This window comes from Lacerta agilis, chromosome 15 (assembly GCF_009819535.1).
Source record: "Lacerta agilis isolate rLacAgi1 chromosome 15, rLacAgi1.pri, whole genome shotgun sequence".
In the NCBI taxonomy this organism is placed as follows: Eukaryota; Metazoa; Chordata; class Lepidosauria; order Squamata; family Lacertidae; genus Lacerta; species Lacerta agilis.
Window position 1 is genome coordinate 19,491,346 of NC_046326.1, and position 20,751 is coordinate 19,512,096.

Sequence of the window (20,751 nt, forward strand, 5' to 3'; positions counted from 1 at the left end):
AAGCAAATCCAGTGGGGCAGGAAGCCAGCCGTTCTGCGTGTGCCATAAAACAAATGCACTCTGTAGTAATCCAGCTCGCCTTCTCTGCTCAATCTTCCCCTTCCTGGTTTTTTTCTTTCCTTTTGGAAGCTCTGCCAGCTGTGAGAGAAGCAGTTTGTAAGGCCAAGTGGGAAGGGCTTTCGTTGCAGGAAGTTACGGCTGCAAACAAACTGACAGAGAGGGCAGGAGCCTTCACAGAGACAAAAATAAACCGCCGGAGAGGCGAAGAGAAGCTTGTTCTGAATGCAACGCGAACCTCCCAGAGGCCTATTGAAGAAGCAGACAAACACAGACACACGGCAGACGACAGAAAGACCCTAATGGAACAAAGGGCACGGGCGCATGATCGGCCATCCGCTTGGAAGATCCTTCGCCAGAGGTAAATTTCGCGGGAGGTCAGAGGGGTCACGTCGGCACAGGACCAACTTTGAGCCGCTTTCCTGCTCTTCTCGGAGGACTTTGGTTGCTGTAGCAGCGGGGAATGAGCACAAGGGAGGGTTGGTAAGGGAAGCAGTAAAGTGATCCCAGCTGCCCCGATTCCCTTCCAGTTTTCCGGGATCACAGCAGGTGTGTCCCAGACAAATCTGTTTATGGAGCATGTGTTCTGATTTGCTTCACAAAGTTTTAGGGGAGGCTGGAAGGTGTCACTATTCATTCTGATTTGTTTCCTGGCAGAGGTGCCAACTTAAATAAAATATTGAGGGGTAAGCCCTGCCCCATATAATTGATCGTAAGACATAGAGCACGCATACAATTTTAATGGCAATGCCCATCAGCTGTGGGGGGCAGGCCCCCTCAAATATTTTATGGGGGAACAAAGGGCCCTCAGCCCCCAGGAGTTGGCTCCTATGTTTCCTGGGAGGTTATACGATGTTGCTTCAAGCAAATGTTGTCCCACATTTTCCTTTGCATTTCTCTGTCACTTTTCTTATTGCAAAAAGTCTGGAGCAGGTTGGGGGAGGGGAGCAGGTTTGTTGCACAAAAGCGCCAAATTATCTTGAATTTGCCGGTATGTGATTGAATTTCATCAAAAGATAACAAGAGCCTGGAAACGCCCACAGACAACAAAACAAAAACATACTATAATCCTGTCAGGTTTTTTTCTCCAAAGAGTAAAGGGAGGTGCAAAAAGCTAGCTCCCTATACAGTATACCTACTCTCTATATTCCTGGAGATTTAACAAATCCCTCCCTATTGCGATATTTAAGATCAGCTCAAACACCTTGGCTATATTCTCTGAGCACCCAAGTTCTTCAGGCCATTATCGTTATGGGGAAATGCAGGGGTGGTTGACAGCCCCATGGAGATCGGGGAACCCCCAGAGTCTTGCCGAAGTGTTGCTATAACTTCTTGTTTGTACTAGCTTTGAATGGCCAGAATTCATTCATTTCCAAGGCTAGAGAGCAATCCCAAGCTATTAAGTATCACTGGCCCCATTATGTGATACACATTAAACTGTTTCCACTGTTAACTGATTACGAATTTTAAAAGAACACAAATGTTCTACCTAACTGAAATTTTGAGGAAAGTGAGTTACAGGTGTGTTGCAGAAGTGTTTTGCTTTTAATTGCCATTCAGATGTGCACTCTTTGGTCAATCTCTCTGCTAAACTTTGAGGTGGGTGGGGAGTGCTGGAAGCTGGGCTGAATTCGAGCTGGGACTCAACCCAGCATGACAGAGTTCAGTGTTTGATCAGAATTCCCAAATTTTTTATTAAAGTTCTCACAATACAATAAAATGTTGTTCAGTCGTGGCCGACTCTTCATGACCCCATGGACCAGAGCACACCAGGCACCCCTATCCTCCACTGCCTACCTGTATATATAAAATACCTATATCTATATATCTGTGTTGTAAGAAAAAATCTGCCCTTATTCCCTTATGGGGTACACAAGAGCCCTTGCAAAGTCCTCTGCAGGTTCTCCATTGGTAGGAGTAAAAAACAGAGGCCAACCAGAGAAAACTGAGAAGCAAAGCAGCTAGTAAGCTTGATCTTTATTGAAGCTGTTGCAACAACGGTGTTTTCAGGGGAAAGACCCAGAACAAAGCCCGCATGCTCTTATAAAGACATTTCAAAATCCCTCCTGGAGTCTAGCCCACCCCCAGAAACATCAATCACAGAAGAGGTGTAACCAACTCATCACCCAGATGCATCACACCTACACCGCACAAAAAGGCGTTATCTGATGTCTCTTCTCAGTAGCCTGGCCATTCCTTTGAGATGTTAATTCTCGCCCTCCCTTCCCAGGTGGGCGGTGTTTGCAGCACCGGGCGGGATCACCTGGGCAGGTTCCACTCCCCTTGGGTCAGGTCAGCCCTTGATCTGCCTCCAGCCAGGATGGGACAAAGGACAGAGGCCGGGGGCGGGGTCAAGGGCCAGGTAAAAGCGGCAGAGCCGCCCAGATTTCCCCCCTTCTGATGTCTCTTCTCAGTAGCCTGGCCATTCCTTTGAGATGTTAATCTTCTTTAATTCCTGGAACAATTAAATCCCTCACCCCTCCTTCCTTGCAGAGACCCATTTGGTAAACATTTGGTCATTTTGAGAGTCAAAATGGTGTGAGACTTGTCTGCCTCAGACATGTGGCCTGTTTGCTTGGAAAATTAATAACAATAATATATATATATATATATAAAAGAATGGTAAATTCTTATAACATCTGCAACAAATGTTTGATCAGAGTTCAGGATACCCGAAGGCATGTACAAAGTTAATTTTCCTCTTCATGCATCAGAAACAAAACCTAAGCCCAGAATGTACCGGTAGCTCCCAGAAGTCTGAACCCCAGTATCTCTCCTTTAGAAATGAACCAATAGCTTTAGATTAATTTCATATTAAAGCTTTGTATACCCCACTTTTCAAACACTTGTAGTAAAGCAAATCTACAATAAAACAAATTTATTGGAAATGAAACAGTAGCAATACACCCCAGCATTAAAAATGAGAGGCTCCTCCAGATAACCCATTTATTCAGCATTCATCATTTGTTTGAACAATGTATGTGCAGTGGTTAGGTGATGTGTGGCCTTTATTGCACATTCACCCTGATTTGTTTGCAGAGGGGTGTTGTACAACAATGAACATTCATCCCAGTTTGCTTGTGTGTTGTTCAGTTGGGCTGAGGAACAACAGCTTACTTGCCCCTCTCCCCTTGCTGTTTGCCTTGCCTTTGAAAACACACACATCTCAAGGTAACCAAAGAACAGCAGCAGACACAATTCCTTAGAGACAGGCCTGGATTTACAGGTAATGACAGGTGTGAACAGGCACACTCTCTGGTGCTTTTTAGAGAGCCTCTCATCTTAACTCTTTGGTGCCTGCCATGATGGACTCAGCTGCGTAACTTTAGCCAAGATTCCAGACTCTGTAGCTCAACTTAAGATGCAGTGGCTGAGCCCTACAGTCTCTAGGATTCTGTTACCAGCTAAGCCAAGGGTAGGCAACCTAAGGCCCGGGGGCTGGATGCGGCCCAATCGCCTTCTCAATCCGGCCCTCAGACGGTCCGGGAATCAGCGTGTTTTTACATGAGTAGAATGTGTGCTTTTATTTAAAATGCATCTCTGCGTTATTTGTGGGGCACAGGAATTCGTTCATTTCCCCCCCCCCCAAAAAAAATAGTCCGGCCCACCACATGTTCTGAGGGACGGTGGACTGGCCCACAACTGAAAAAGGTTGCTGATGACCCCTGAGCTAAGCTATAGCCACAGGGCTGCCAGCATGTGCATTTGTTTTAGCTTCTCAGGTGTCCATTGGAGTTTTCACTTTAGCAGGAGGTGGTTGTACAGCAATTGTATTTTTTTCCGCCTATCGATTTCTGCACATAAAAGCTACCATTAAAAGCGCAAGAGAAGGCCAGGCTGATTTATTCCTGATCAGTTGCAAACCCCTGGACGCACATGGGGATGCAGCCGGTTCTGCAAAATTGAGCCCATCTTTGCATGCATTTCCTCGGGGGAAATCCATGCCTCCTCTCTCCCTCTTTTGCTTATTTGCGACTGATTTGTACCATGAATTCTGAGAGCAACGTTTTAAGCTGCCTCGCCTCAGAGCTCAAATTTCATTCCCCCCCCCCCAGCTTTCTAACGGCACAATGTTCTGAGCTGGCCTCTGCACCAGGAATTGCTAGGCGCCCTTCCGTGCCCAGCCTGGCAAGTTCCAGGCCAGGCCTCTGCGGTAAAGCCGGCTATAAATGTGTCAGTCTTTGCTGGCTTGGTGAAGTCCTTTAGTGAGGCCTGCTGCTTTAAGGGGAGAGAGAGGAGGAGGGATTATCATTTCAGCTGGCTGTCAGTGACAGCAGAAAGGCACACAGCAGAGCCACAAACAGGCTGGCACTGTGGTGATGTGCAGCCGATGGAGATGGCAGAGAATGAAGTGAGAAAGACCTGCTAATTCTCCCCCAAGGTGCATGTGTGAATTTTACAAAAAGGACCCCCTCTTCTATTCACCTTCTTTCCAGGTCCTCTTCTTTCCTCTGTTTCCCCCTTCCTTCCAAAGGCCTTTCTCTCTTTCTTCTCCCCTCCTCATTGGCACAGCTAGTGTTGCCCCTTGTGTACTATGGCTGCATGCAACTTTTACATACATGCTTTTACATACATACAGCAGGCAGAAGTCAACAGGTGAAGCTCATCAAATTGGGGGTCTCCCAGAATGACAATACTGTATGTAGCTTGGTCTGATGCATGTTTCCTGAAAAGTTCGTTTTAGTGGGACTTGCTCTCAAGAAAGCGCATGTAAGGTTACTGGGACTAAATGTGTTGCCTGTTTTTCTTTATAGTTATATTTTTTCCTTACTTCGTAGTGGAAAAGTATAACGAACCATGTTTAGGGCTTGTGTTCAGAGGGCTGCGGAGAAGAGACAGTTGCGTGGATTATTGTAAGGTTAAAGAAGGTGGGAGAGAGGGGTTGAAGCAAGCATGGAATGGGAGGTGGGAATTTTCTAAAATGAAATTTGGGAATAATCCAGACTGGGTAATGTTGTTCCGTGCACAACCATTTGCACCTCAGGCAGTGCAACCAAATTAGCCACCCTCACAATGTGCACTTCTAAGCCCACCTAGTCTAAAATCCAATCATGCTAGCTAAGGTGTGACTATGCCAAAAAAGATAACCAAAGATAATCCCAGTTACAGGTAGGTAGCCGTGTTGGTCTGCCATAGTCAAAACAAAATTTTTAAAAAAATCCTTCCAGTAGCACCTTAGAGACCAACTAAGTTTGTTCTTGGTATGAGCTTTCATGTGCATGCACACTTCTTCAGATACCAAAGATAATCCTATTAAGGTGGGGACCCACCCCACATTGCCATGAACCAAAAGGACTGGCCAGCAACAACACGTCACTGATCCAATCAACTTTGGAATTCGCTTTGAAGCTTTTGTCCCCCGCAGTATAAAAACCAGGCTCCCGAACCCACTCTTGGCTCCTTTTTTGCTGGCCTCCACTGGCTGCCTGAAGTCCTTCTTGCCGAATTGCTTTGCCTTGGACGAAACCCTGGTGTCTAGTGCTACATTCTCGCCCCTGCTTTTCCTCCACTGCCTCCAGTCTCCTGCTTCCCTGGGTCTCTACTTGGTGAAGCGGAAGTCCTTGCTGCACTGCTGCAGCCCTTGCTGTTTCCAGCCTGACCTAGGACTTTCGACAAGCTCCAGGACTCCTTCTTTGCGATTGTCCACAGGGACTGAAAAGGTACCTTTGGCTTCCTCCCCTGTTTTCAGTTTTCACAACAAATGGTAGCCTCCAAACTTGCTCCTTCTTTCCTGTCTCTGAGAATGTGTGACTGTGTGTTTAGATCTGTTTTTGGCTTCCTACCAGTAGTGCATGTGTGTTTTGGAAACCACCCTCTTCCATCACCTCTTGGCCTCTGTGGGCTTGCTCCTTCTTGGGCATGTTTAGCCAGGGAAGGGCTCAGGGGTAGGTCATCTGCCTTGCATGCAGAAGGTCCTACGTTCAATCCCTGGCAACGTCACCAGGTAGGGCTGGAGGAGAGACTTACATGCCTAAAATCTTAGAGTCCCTATCAGGTTGTTGTTGTTGTTTGTTCAGTCGTTCAGTCGTGTCCGACTCTTCGTGACCCCATGGACCAGAGCACGCCAGGCATGCCTATCCTTCACTGCCTCCCGCAGTTTGGCCAAACTCATGCCAGACGCTTCGTGAACACTGTCCAACCACCTCATCCTCTGTCGCCCCCTTCTCCTTGTGCCCTCCATCTTTCCCAACATCAGGGTCTTTTCTAGGGAGTCTTCTCTTCTCATGAGGTGGCCAAAGTACTGGAGCCTCAACCTCAGGATCTGTCCTTCTAGTGAGCACTCAGGGCTGATTTCTTTAAGAATGGATAGGTTTGATCGTCTTGCAGTCCATGGACTCTCAAGAGTCTCCTCCAGCACCATAATTCCAAAGCATCAGTTAGTGTTGACCAACTTTGCCCCCACCCCCACCCTCGACCACTTGAAAATAGATGATGCTCCTGGCAGACCACTTAATGATATTTTCTACCTGTTGTAGCTATTGTAATGTGCTGTGCTGGATGCTGTGCAATTTCTAATTAGAATTCTATTTGTAATACAATGAATTGCGGCTGGGTGATATATCAATATAACACCCAAAACCAGTTTGCAGTCCATATCATGATATCGGTTTCATAATATTTGACCTGGCAATATATCACAAATTGTGTGTGTGTGTGTGTGTGTGTGTGTGTTATGCAAAAAATCACAAAGCAGGAAAAACGAGCCAGCCAATGCCTCTACATAGCTCCATCCTTATTTCAGACATTGTGCTATATCAGTATATTGCGATGTTTAGCAGGCAATTATATCATGATGTTGAAAACCAGATATTACCCAGCCCTGCAATGAACTGCAATATAAAAGAACCAATAAAATTACAATTAGAAACAAACACGGGTATTTAATGCAGGCATGCTGTGGACCACAGTTTGGGGACCTCTGGTATATAATACTGTAGCTTGGTTGTTTGATTTGGTACAAGGCAACTTCCTATGTCCCTGTGGTTAGAATTAGCTAATTCTCCCAAACCGTTCTCTTGAGTCGTTCCCCATAATAGAAATGTACTGTTTGCTGAGCTGTTCCCCGTGGAAGGGTTATGTGTATATTTGATTCTTTCTGTGTGCGCCGTGAACATTCTCCCCATTCTAAGATCTGTGTGAGTGCAAGTTTCTAGATAAAACCTGCTATCGCCGCTGTCTGAAGTTCCTAATTTGTGAGACTCCTAGAATGTGTGCGTGTGAAACCCAGGTCTACCAAGGAGGATGGGGAGGAAACTGTAATCCTCAGATGAAGGGTGGCATATAAATTTAATAAATAAAATAAACAATAAAATCAGAACCATCTGTGAGACCTCTGGTTCCACCTGCCATTAGCTGCCCAGTCACCCCACCATTTCCCAATCTGCAGTGGGCTCTGAATCGGCAAATTCAGGTTGCTCAATTAACGCTGATTTTGCACTATTGTGCAGCAAGCATGCTCCTCTCCCCATCCCCCAAAGGTCAGATTGTTTGCTGTAAGGAAAGTGACAGGTAATTTGCTCTAGGAGATAATGCTTGTTTGATGCAACACTGTCTGATTGCTCCTTGATCAAATCAAGATGAATGCTCATTAAAGCATAACACTTATCTGCAATCAAATCATGCTAAATGGTCATTAAATGGCTTGTCCGGAAGTGACCCTACAGTATTGATGTGAGCTGTTTTGAGGAAGGGAATTATCTGAAAGAAAAGAGAGAGAAAATATATAGTATAAAATAGATATAGTGACTGAGGCAGGCTTGCTCAGGAGGAGCTGCTGTGGCCCCTGGCCTCTAAGCTATGTCTGCCTCAGTGACGAGATTTTTGCAGATTTTGATTATCAGATTTTGGGGGACAGGGTGGTGGTGGAAATTCCAGCTCTGCTTTCTGACCTTTTTACGTGTGTCTTCCAGTTGAAAGGCAGGTTCCTGCCGCCACCATGCCGTTCAGGAGATGGCCGTGCCAGGCGGGGAGCAGCTGGAGCAGGCTGAAGCAAATAGAGCCCAAGCAGAAGGCCGGCAGAGGCGTTGTAGCTTCCGCGATGCACCTGCACTCGGCGCTAGGTAAGGCAGAGTTCATTCTCCAGGGCCCTGCGTTCAGAGTCTGGAAATGGCTGAAGCAGTAAGAGTGCCTCTGAGCATGTTTGTCCTCTGGGCAGGGTGTCTTTCCTTCCTGCTCCTTATCCTTAAAAACTCCCTTTCTCAATTCCTAGGGGGTGCAGAGGTGATGGCTCCCCTTTTGCGGAATGCTTTCCCCAGAGAAACGCACCTGGCACCATTGCTGTCTGTTTTTTAAAAATTTGTTAAAAATAATCTTCTCACTCCTTTGAACCTTAATTTGGAGGGTAGCTGGTTATGTTTGTGATCTTTATGTTCCACTCATCCTTTTAAGTGGGTTGGGCAGGATTTGTTTTTGTGATAGATAGATAGATAGATAGATAGATCTGCACTTTGGAGTCTTCTATCATTGCTGTTTTTATATTTGGTTTAAACATTTTTTGTTGTTCCTATTTTTATTCTGTAAGACGCTTTGAGACACTTAAGTTTAAAAAGCGATACATAACTATAAAAAATAATTCATGTATTAGGTAATATTACATTAAAATATGTATATTAGGAGAAAAAATTACACTAAGATGCTGACGAATTTTCATGTCAACTTTTTTTTTTAATGCAAACTGATATGGAAATATAGAGAACTGAATTTAAGACTGGAAAAATTAGAAGCAGAGAAACTAAACTTGAGCCTTCCCTCTCCCTACTTTTCCTTTAAGGCTTTCCTTAAAACCCACCTGTGAAGCCCTTGACATGTCCCCTTCAACCTCATCTGTCACTGAAATTAAGCCCAAGTGCATGCTCCTTGGGGCAGAGACCTTCCTCCTTCCATATCCCTAAGGACTGAACTTGGGTCCCATTGAAATCAACAACCTGCTCATTTCAGCTAAGAGAACTAAGTTCAGCCAATTTAGTCTGGATCAAGCTACCTTATGTGTGGTTCTGTGGCTTTGTTTCTCAAGTTGCGTTTATAATAGCTAAATAATAAGTAATAATGTGTAAATAATATAACATAAACCAATGCTGTAATAACTTTGTCCTGGAATCTCTCTTTGAAGGCGCTGGGAACCGCCTGGTCCTCAAGAGGATCCTGCGTGTGGACCGGACCTTGTTCTTCTTAAGATCAGCATCTCCTGTCAGGTAAGGATGCCCTGCTGGGGTACTGAACACTTGGCAACCTAGAACATGAGTGGGGAGCCACAGGCCTAGGGTCCAAATGGAGCCCTCCAGCCTTCTCTATCCAGCCATTGGAACTTTAATCAGGCCACACCCCTTATATGCCCTGCTATGCATGTACCGTATTTTTCGCTCCATAGGACGCACCGGACCATAGGGCGTACCTCATTTTTAGAGGAGGAAACAAGAAAAAAATATTTTTCTGGTTTTCCTCCTCTAAAAGCCCTGTTGTTTTTTGTTTTTTTGAGGATCAGCTAAAAGTTTTGCAGCTGTTTTGCAAAGGGAAAAGCCCTGGTTGGTTTTTGTTTTTTGTTTTTGAGGATCAGCTAAATGTTTTGCAGCTTTTTTTGCAAAGGGGGAAAAGCAAAGCTCCTTTTGCAAAGGGGGAAAAAGCAAAGAGGAAAAGCCCCATTTTTATGGGGTTTAACTCACATTTCTGAAAAATCTTAAGGAAAGGGAGCCATTTGTACTGTTTCCAGACTGATAATCTAATCAGCCAGTCACATGTCCTGGGGAAACAAACAACCTCCCTCTGCAGCACATTCAACAAAGGAGGGCGGGGCTGAAAGGGAGCTGGGACTCTTATCTCTCTCCCGATCTCTTGCTGATCAGCTGCTGAGCGGGGTACGTTCAACACTCCCTTTTCTCTTTGTAAAATAAAAAGCACAATCTGCTTTTGGCCCCTGGGCAATTCAGCTCCAGGGACCACCATTCGCTCCATAAGACGCACAGGTATTTCCCCTTACTTTTTAGGAGGGGAAAAGTGCATCTTATGGAACGAAAAATACGGTAAGTGTTTTTGACTGGCTGGAAGGTGTCCTTGATCTCTGAGAATGCCTCTTGCTTTTCTGGGCGGAGGTTAGAGAGAGGTCCGCGATTGGGTGCAGAGGCTAGCCTGCTGTACAAAGGGGCCCTCTTTGGTTGGACTACAATGCCCAGGGTCCTTGACCATTGGTCAATCTGGCTGCTGGGGCTGATTAGAGTTAGAGTCCAACAACATCTGGTTAGCCACCCCTTCCTTGATTAGATAAAGAAGTGGTTCCCAATTAGCAAAGTACTGTAGACGCCCTGTTTTTCAAAAGCCAACCCACGAACCCACTACCCCTGTGGTAGTTTTTGTTATGTGGATGGTGCCATCATGCCCTCCAACATGTCCCAGTGATGTGACCTTTTTGAGAGCACGGTGCCCAAGAAATGTGCAGTTTGGGGTGCTACAATCTTGTTCAAGACACGGCCAACCCCCTGGATGGGTTATGTGGACCCCCTGGAGTCCACGGACCACCAATTGGGAACCACTGAGACAATGCAAGGGAAGCCTTTTTGAACATTCAAAAGTGCTATATTACTTTGATACAGTCATACCTCGGCTCCCGAACGCCTTGGGAGTCAAGCGTTCCGGCTCCCGAACGATCGAAAACCAGAAGTGAGTGTTCCAGTTTTCGAACGTTCTTCCAGAAGCCGAACGTCCAGCGGGGCTTCTGCGGCTTCCGATTGGCTGCAGGAGCTTCCTGCAGCCAATCGGAAGCTGCACTTTGGTTTCCGAACGTTTTGGAAGTCGAACGGACTTCCGGAACAGATTCCGTTTGACTTCCAAGGTACGACTGTATCTGCCTTCCTCCATATTTACTTTTATCATCCCTTGCTATTTTGCTAGCCATAAAATTATGTTGAAGATCTGTCAGTCTGTTTACCTGTCTGTCTCTCTATCCAGACATGGGAAGCTGTCCACATTCTGTTCTTTCTGGAAACAACTGAATGCATTTTTGTTTGTTTTTTTCAAACTCTGGAATGCATTTGTATTTGCAAAAAACCAAAGCTGCCAGCCTGATGGGGGTTCCCTTTTTCTTAGCCACCCGGGGCCAAATACCTCACATTTTCTTTCCTCTCTCTCTTACAGGGACTTTGTCTGTCATCTGGGAGGACCCCAGGGGTTCCCATCTCAGCCAACCTCCCCCAGACCAAGCCAGCCAGCCCTGAAGAATGTGCCAACCTCTGGTAAATCCACTACTTTATGTTTCCAAGGAGCGATGCTGCTGCTGATCACTAATCTGGACCAGGGAACACAACTAGATTGCCTGGTGGGGGTGGAGTGGGACATGTCTACCACTGCCATTGGGGTCTGGGCGAAAACCCTTCGTGGTTTTCTCTTTTTAGCCATGCGCAAGAGATTTATGCAATTCTGCAATTACATTCAAACGTGCAATTTGATATTGAGGTGTAGACAGGAGCAGCTTGGGAACCTTAGCTTTGGTTATTTTTAATATTTAAAAGCAGGTTTCTATTTCTGATGAATAAGAAGGGATGCTTGAAAGCTGAGACGGAGAGCATTTTCTGGCTGGGGGCGGGGGCAGATCTTAATCTCTCCAACCCCTGACGGGTTGGTTCCGACAAATGACTAGGGATGCCATAGTGACATCAGGTGATGCTGTGCTTTGAAGCCCCGCGTGTCAGGACTTCAAAGCACAGCACAGGGCTTTCAAACAGCCTTTTGTAAACATCTCATGGTGATCCTTTGGTTTACAGATTCTTTGAAGTTAAGGAGCAGCAAAGGGATGTTAACAAAGGACTTTCGGACACCCCCGTGCTGCTCTTTGAACCTCCAAAAATCAGAAAAGAGCAGTGGAGGAATGTTAGCAAAGGGCTGATTGAAAGTCTTTCCCCTAACATCATTGCGCTGCTTATTAATCCCCTGAAAATTGGAGATTTAAAAAGCAGTGCAGGGCTGTTTGGGAAACTGCTTTCAAACAGCCCTTTGAACATACAGTTTTCCAGTGGAAACTGCTTTTTCCTGCATGAGCAAATAGGAACGTGGCTTGCTCCAGCAAAGGAGCAAACTGTGCGCTTACCTGCATTGACATTGTGTATGGCTGACGGGGAGGATGTGTAAACATCCCACAAGCAAATCAGGATGAATGCAGGAGGAATGTTCATTGATGTGCAAACAAATTGAAACGAATGCTCAATAACCCTGGATCTAATCTAACCTCTCTATAAGTGTTGTGCTAGCAAATCGGAACCAATGTGTAATAAATAGGTCGCCCAGGAGCCCTAACTCTCACTTTTCTTCTCCGCAGAAGCCATCCAGAAACACCGCAAAAACCTCTCTGACTGGTTCCGCCAACAGCCAAACGAGGAGCGTCAGTTTGGCCCGTCGTTCTCACTAGACACAACCCACGTGGACCCTGTGATCCGGGAGAGCTCCCTGGAGGAGATCCTGAAGCCTTCTCCTGAGATGACCATCCAGAACCAGCTGCAGGCCTCCCGTAGCCACACCATTGGCCTCCAGAACCTCTTTGACGTGGACGCCTGCGGGAATCAGGTGAAGAATGTGGTCCTCTATGGCACAGTGGGCACCGGGAAGAGCACCCTTATCAAGAAGATGGTGATGGACTGGTGTCACGGCCGCCTCCCACGCTTCGAGCTGCTCATCCCATTCTCCTGTGAGGACCTCTCCCAGAGCAGCGCACCCATCTCCTTGCGGCGCATGATCACCAAGAAATACCTTCACCTCCGGGAGCTGGTGCCCGCCTTGGGCTCCACCCACCTCAAGGTGCTCTTCATCCTCAATGGCCTGGACCGCCTCAATCTAGACTTCCACCTGGCACACACAGAACTCTGCTGCGACCCCAACGAGCCGATTCCTCCGTCCGCCATTGTGGTCAACCTGCTGAGGAAATACATGATGCCAGAGGTTTGTGTTATTTTATGTATTTAGAGCCTTTGGACCTGCTGTTCCACCCAAAAGGCTCCCAGAGTGTCAATTAAACAAGCCATTCCCTACAATCTAAAACATACACAACACACAAGGAAAGGGGGCTAGGGAGGGAAGAGGGGGGAAATCGAACTCGGGCACCAATTCTTACTTAAACAATTGTTCTTATAATGACTGGCTGGCACAATTCAGGGGCAGGAGGCATCCGATGGGGTTTGATGCCTTCGGCAAAGCTGATGGATTGAGCTCAGCTTCCCATCTTTCATGCTGGTGGGACAGGTGGCTCCCTGAGTGAGACCACTCACCTCTTTCCCTTGAGATCCACAAATGGTAGATGCTTAGAGAGAGAATCAGCAGCAGAATGCAGTCGCCTTCAGCAAACATAAACCCATTTAATGGTGGTCCATTAAGTTAAAATACAGCTGAGGAGCCTGTGGCCCTCCATATGTTGTCAAACTCCAACTCCCTTCATCCCTGACCATTGACCATGCTGGTGGCCAAGGCAGCTGGAAGTTGAAGTCCTACACATCTGGAGTGCCAGAAGGTTCCCCATTCTCTGGCATAGACAATACTGAGCTGGATAGACCAATGGTCTGACTCAGAACCCAGGGGTAGAAAACTATCATTATGTTCTCAACTGACTGTCAGTGTCAGCAGTACTGAGCTAGATGGGAGAGTGTTCTGCCTTGGTATAAGGTAGCTCCCTAGGTTCTATGTCTTGTGTTCTGACCTTGGATTTCGTTGACCAACCCATGTCTCCTGTCTCTCCAGGCGAGCATCATCGTCACCACACGGCCCTCGGCGGTGCGCCGCATCCCCAGCAAGTTCGTGGGCCGCTACGTCGAGGTCTGTGGCTTCTCCGACATCAACCTCCAGAAGCTCTATTTCCATTTGCGCCTGCGTAGGCCTGAGTGCCTCGGGGCCTCTGGCCCTCCAACGGCGGAGGAAGCAAACGAGCAGGACAACTTGGTGGAGATGCTTTCCAGGAACTTGGAGCGGCACAACCAGATTGCGGCCGCCTGCTTCCTGCCATCCTACTGCTGGCTAGTGTGCACCACGTTGCACTTCCTTTACTTCACCAAGTCGGTGCCCCCCACTCAAACCCTCACCGGGATCTACACCAGCTTCCTGCGGCTCAACTTCAGTGGGGAGGTGCTGGACAGCACGGACCCCTCTGACATCTCCATGATGAAATACGTGTCCAAAACAGTGGGCAAGCTGGCCTACAAGGGGGTGATGTCCCGGCAGACCTCCTTCTCGGAAGAGGACCTGCACCGCTGCTTTGAGCTGGAGATGAAGACGGAGAGTGAGCTCAACCTCCTGAATGTTTTCCGCAGAGACGTCTTCAGCTTCTTCCTGACGCCCAGCGTGCAGTCGGGCAAGGAGCACACCTTTGTCTTCACCATCCCTGCCATGCAGGAGTACCTGGCGGCCCTCTACGTGGTCCTGGGCGAGAAGAAGACCCTGGGGCAACGGGTGGGCAAGGAGGTCTCCGAGATCATTGGCAAGGTGAGTGAAGATGTGACTGTGGTCCTCAGCATTGTCTCCAAAGTCTTGCCTCTGCGCGTCCTGCCGGTGCTCTTCAGCCTCATCAAGGTCTTCCCCCGCTACTTCGGCCGGTTCACCAGCAAGGACCGCGACACCATCGCCCGCACCATGGCAGTGGAGATGTTCAAGGAGGAGGACTACTTCAACGACGACGTATTGGACCAGATCAACTTCAGCATCCTCGGAGTGGAAGGTCCCATGCGCCACCCAGACGAGGCTTCGGACGACGAGGTCTTCGAGCTCTTCCCCATCTTCATGGGAGGGCTGCTGTCACGGCGCAACCGGGCCATCCTGGACCAGCTCGGCTGCTCCATCAAGAACCTGGCAGCCTTTGAGATTGCCAAGGCCATGAAGAAGACGGTCATCCGCAACAGCCGCAAGGGCTTGCCACCGTCCGAGCTCATGGACTACCTCTTCTTCCTGCACGAGTTCCAGAATGAGCGCTTCACGGCCGAGGCTGTCCAGTCCTTGAGGACCATCAACCTCTCCTCTGTCAAGATGACCCCTCTCAAGTGCTCCGTCGTGGCATCTGTCGTGGGCACCACCAGTCATGAAGTAGAGGAGCTGAACTTGGCTTCTTGCCACCTCGACATCAACAGCCTGAAGATTCTCTTCCCCGTCTTGCTGCGGTGCAAAAAACTCCAGTGAGTGTTGGTTGGTTTATTGAATTTACATCCTGCCTTTCCTCCCCAAGGAACCCAAACAGACAATTTAGAAACAAAAGCACAGCAAAAACATTCTAAAATAGTTTAGAACTTTCTAAACTAAACTTTGCTGACCTTTAAAGCCCTAAACAGCCTTGGCCCAGTATACCTGGAGGAGCGTCTCCACCCCCATCATTCAGCCCAGACACTGAGGTCCAGCTCCGAGGGCCTTCTGGTGGTTCCTTCACTGCTAGACATGAGGTTACAGGGAACCAGGCAGAGGGCCTTCTCGGTGGTGGCACCCGCCCTGTGGAACGCTCTCCTATCAGGTGTCAAGGAAATAAACAACTATCTTTTAGTAGACACCTGAAGGCAGCCTTGTTTAGGGAAGTTTTTAATGTTTGATGTTTTATCGTATTTTTAATATTGTGTTGGAAGCTGCCCAGAGTGATTGGGAAAACCCAGCCAGATGGGTGGGGTATAAATAATAAATAATAATAATTATTATTAAAGCAATTATAGTTAGAAACATACGTCCCAGCTAACCAAATGCCTGAGTAAGCAGGAATGTTTTCAAATTCCTCCTGAAAGCTAATAATGATGGAGGCAGGTGTGTCCCAGTAGGGAGGGCATTCCACAACTGGGGAACCATCACTGAAAAGGCCCTGCCATGAGTCAGTACCAACTGGGCACACCCTAGTGTTGGCACCACCAAAGAAGCCCCCCTCTGCTGATCATAGGGTCCGAGATGGTTGGATGATGGATTCTCTCCAACATTGCCCCTAAGGAGCTTGTTATGTCAAGGTGAGGATTTAAAGTTTGCATCATGGAATTTGCCCTTCACTCCCCACACATGCCCTGTATCCTCCCTACATATACTCAGAAGGACTGGAGGGACCCCTAGGACTGATTTTGCAGGGCATGAGTCAGGGAGAGGAGTAAAAAAATTAAATGTTGCTCAAGCATAAATCCTTTCACAGATGGAATGAATTAGTTAGATACCGCCCAGAATGTTCCAGAGTGACTTAGCACTTTGTTCACAAGCTCACATGACCAAGCTGTTGCTCAAAGACAAGCTCATGTTGTAGAAACATAGCAAGTTCCTTTGTACCGTCCAGCCCAGTATCTTCTATTCTGACTTGCAGAGGCTTGCCAGGGTTTCAGGCAGAGAAAGCTCTTTCCCAACCCTTGCTTCCTGCGATCTTAGAAATTGGCGACGGCAGATTTTCTTCATGTGTTCTGCCTCTGAGCTATGGAGGACCCCTCCTTGTTTTCAGTGGGTCTACTCTGAGTATGACTTGGCTGGGTACAGTCCCATGCCCTAGGCACTTCAACAATTTGTCAGGTTCTTTGTAATGTGTCTTCCTGCCGCAAGGTCACCACAGGCGACCAGGAATTGCATGCAGGCGAACGCATGGAATATCATGCAGGCTGCCAGAGGATGAATGGACTGCTCCATTACTCCTCCATCAGCCCACCTGGGAGAAGACCACAAGAAGGACGTTTCTCCAAGCTTTGAATCACAGACCCTCCTAGTGCCCCTATTTTCCAGGGGTGTCCCTGATTTAGAGAAGCCATCCCAGTTTCTGATTTGATCCCAGAATGTCCCGCTTTTCCTTTGGATGTCTCTATTTTCATAGTAGAAATGTTGGATGGTATGGAGTTATCTGACCCCCAAGCCATCTGGAGACAATCCTGTATACAGAATATTTTTAAATAAATGTTTAATGTTTTATTATGTTTTAATATATGTTGGAAGCTGCCCAGAGTGGTTGGGGTAACCCAGAAAGATGGGCGGGGTATAAATAGTAAAATTATCATTGTGGAATGAGACGTCCCTATTTTCATTGGAGAAATGTCGGAGGGTATGCATTCTTGCCTTTCACCAGAGGGTGGCAAACTGTGATTGGGAAGGGAAAAGAGGAAGGGAAAAAGCCAACTGATTTGTGTGTGTGTTTGTGTCTTCCCTCAGCTTGCAGCTTAACAGCCTGGGGCCAGAAGCATGCAAGGAGATCAGGGACCTGCTGTTGCACGAGAAATGCGGGGTGAGCACCCTAAGGTGAGTGTGAACAGGAGACTGCAAGTCCCACAGAGAGGAGGGGGTGCGCTCTGTCCCTAAATCTCTCCCAACCCCGCCCCCAACAGTTTGGTAGAGCAAAACGAAAAGAATTCTCATCCAAATAAAGCTGGTGAATCAGATATTATTATTATTATTATTATTATTATTATTATTATTATTATTATTATTCTATCCAACCTTTAGTAAGGAAGCCCAGAGCAGCAGGAAACACACCTATAAAACAATACACTTTTAACCAAGAAAAACTTAAGAAGAAACTAGTTCCAGGGCCAAAGGTGCTTGAGTTGAGATGCCCAGCGTGCTCCTTTCAAAGTCACAAAGCCTGAACAATAAATATATGATGAATAAATTAGGGCAAAAAATAAAACTTCTGGAAAACCCACTTTGAAAATGACTGTTTTAGACTGCGGGTAGGAAATGTGACATTGATTCATCCTCAAACAGCTGGACACTGTTGATGGACCCTATCTGTAGGGTCACAACTTTCCCTAACCCGACTTACACTGTCTGCTCTTCCTCATTTTTGCAGGCTGGCGGACAACCCCCTGACAGAGCAGGGTGCCCAATACCTCGCTGAAGGCCTTGCTGGCAACACTTCTTTGACCCACCTGTCGCTGCTGCACACCTCGCTGGGGAACCGGGGCGTGGAGGTGATCACCCAGCACTTGGCGCAAAACCAGCACCTGCAGGAACTCGACGTGGCCTACAATTCGGTCTCCGACGCAACTGCCCTCGCCTTGGTGGAGGAGGCCAAGAGGCACGCCACGCTGGAAACGGTCCAGTGAGTCTCAGCATTCCTTCCTGCCGCTTCCTAGCTTAATATACTTATGTACGCAGGCACAGAGGGAGGGGAATAAGCCCCTGGGTAGCGAATGACTTTCCACAGGGGCCATATTTTGAACGGTCTGCTCAGCCAATGCCTTGGCAAAAAGATCTTAGGTTCCATTACTAGGGATGGGGGAGGCATCCAATTCAGTTCTCATTTAAAGATGAGCTTACTGAATCTGCACCTTCTGGTGCAGTACATGAGCTGAAATGCAGACATCCTTTATAGAATCGTAGAATTGTAGAGTTGGAAGGGTCATGTTGTCCAACTTCCTTTGAAATCCAGAGTTCTCTGAATTTTGCAGTGTGGCTGTCTAGCAGAGCAGTGTGTAGAGAAATTAATATGGTAGGGTAAAGTTTGCCTAAAAATAACATTTCTGCTTATAAACATAGCATGGTGATACGCTTTATATTAGGGGAAAATGCTTTGCAAAGATGTGCTTATTACACAAAGGTACATGCAAACATTTATATTAGGAGAAATTTGCAATAAAATGTGCCATGAATTTTCAGTGTTAAAAATCCCAAACTTTTTTTGGGGGGGGGGACAGGATAAGTGGGTGTAGCTTTTTAAATGGTGGTGGGGATTTCCTCTCCCAAATTTGTCAGAAGTTGATGCACATCTACGTTCTAGCTAACTGCCTAAGTCTGGGTCCATGCATGTGGTTGGGAGAAAAGACTGGACCATTTTGGACTGCAGGTGAGGGGGCACTCCTTTCGGATACTTCTCTGGTCTTTTTTTATCTTTTTACCATTTTCCTGCATATAGAAAGCTAATATCTCAAAGTGAGAGGTTATAGCCCTTTGCCTGCTGAGCTGGCTTTCTATTTGCAGGGACGTTTCGACATAAATAGTTGTTCAGAAATGTGACTCCCTCCCTCCCTCCCACCCCTCTACCTCTTGTGGGCTGAAATGGTGCAGCCCATTCTAAAACTCCACCCTGTTAGCACCACATTCTGCTGCCGGCATTGGTTACTGCCTCAACATGGCGGCTCCTCCAATTGGCTGTTTCTTCTTGGGCACAGAGGCCTTTCCCGCCTGCTTCAGCTTTCCCCCTTTCCTTCCCTCCAGCTTGTACTTCAACGAGATCAGCGAGGAAGGCAAGCGAGCCCTCCATGCGCTGCGCAAGGAACGCGACGGCATCAAGGTGCTCATCTTCCTGACGATGGGGGCCGACGTCTCCGACTACTGGGCCGTCATCCTGAACGTAGTACAGAAGAACTTGCCCGTCTGGGACCGCGACCGGGTGCGGCAGCACCTCGGCCTGCTCCTGGAGGACTTGCGGTGCAGCCGCCGGGAAACGGCCAATCCTTGGAAGAAGGCCAAGTTCATCCGCGTGGAGAACGAAGTCAAGCGGATGCTGGGAGACCTTCAGCAGGGCACTTCCTAGTGCTCCGTTCCTGCTGGAGACTCCTGGGGAAAGGGTGTGCTTGTGCCAGTTTGGAAAAGGCAAACACCAGGGGAATGTGGGTACCCAGGGTGGGTACAAACAAGTCGTTACACAGCAGATTCATCCGGGTTGAGTGACTGCCTCCATGCCTTGCCTTGTGAGCTTCCCGGAGCCGCCTGAATGGCCGCTGTAGGATACAGGATGCTGGGCTACATAGACCTTTGGTCTGTTCCGACAGGGATCTTCTGATGAGCAATAGTCAAGCAGGGCTGCTGCCTTCATGCTCTGCCTGGGAGCTTCCTGGAGTCATCTGATTGGCCACTGTGAGAATAAGTTTCTGGGCTACATGGACCTTTGGCCTGTTACAAAAGGGATCTTCTGATGTTCTTAGCAGCCTGGCTTCCTTCCACCTTCACAATGCATGTGGCAGATATAATACCACCATTTGAACTCTGATTCCATGGTCCGTCTCCCACATCTCTCTCATATTTCGGATAAGCTGCGTGCCTTAACATACAGTGGTACCTTGGGTTACAGATGCTTCAGGTTAAGGACTCTGCTAACCCAGAAATAACACTTCAGGATAAGAACAGAAATCGTGCTCTGGCGGCGCAGCAGCAGCGGGAGGCCCCATTAGCTAAAGTGGTGCTTCAGGTTAAGAACAGTGTCAGATTAAGAACGGACCTCCAGAATGAATTAAGTTATTAACCCGAGGTACCACTGTATACCGTATTTTTCTGTGTATAAGATGATGCTTTTTGCTATTAAAAAGAGGCAAAAATTGGGTGTCGTCCTATACACGGATAGTGAATGCAGCAAGCAGGAGATTGGCAGCAGCAATTGGGCAGGCGATTGGCGGCTGCAGCGACATGTGCGATCGGCAGTGGCTGTGGCAAGCGATCGGCAGTGGCGGGCAGGCAGGTGAGCGATTGGCGGAAGTGACCTCACCCCCCCCCCAAAAAAGCTAAACAATTAAATTTCTTAATTTTGGGTTAAAAAAATTAGGGGTCGTCTTATACATGAGGGCGTCTTATACACAGAAAAATACGGTGTGTGTGTGTATATATATGTATTTCATCTATGCATATTCATTTAAATGTTTATTTGCTACCTTATTGGTGTTTCGTTTTTAATTCAATAATGCAGAAGAGAATTTCGAAGTCAAAACATTGCTCCCAGGCAGGTGGGGAGCTGTGTTTGTGATGCCACAGGCATATATGCCAATCTGTTCTGTGCAGTGTTGCTAAAAAGCTGCAGAACTGATTTTT

At 47.5% G+C, this 20,751-nt stretch overlaps 1 protein-coding gene across 2 annotated transcripts; it reads left to right on the forward strand.

The window, feature by feature from the left end:
- Window positions 1–154: 154 nt before the first annotated feature.
- On the forward strand, window positions 155–19,510 carry NLRX1 (NLR family member X1). 2 transcript variants are annotated; one of them, XM_033171933.1, is made up of 9 exons: window positions 155–418; window positions 7,968–8,117; window positions 9,167–9,248; window positions 11,182–11,279; window positions 12,359–12,975; window positions 13,768–15,188; window positions 17,161–17,247; window positions 17,798–18,049; window positions 19,165–19,510. In XM_033171933.1, exons 1-9 carry the CDS (start codon window positions 382–384, stop codon window positions 19,481–19,483), a joined length of 3,063 nt encoding a protein of 1,020 aa, XP_033027824.1. In that variant the 5' UTR covers window positions 155–381; the 3' UTR covers window positions 19,484–19,510. The 2 variants fall into 2 exon arrangements, with proteins under 2 accessions (XP_033027824.1, XP_033027825.1); XM_033171934.1 differs by lacking the exon at window positions 155–418 and adding an exon at window positions 5,462–5,717.
- Window positions 19,511–20,751: the final 1,241 nt, after the last annotated feature.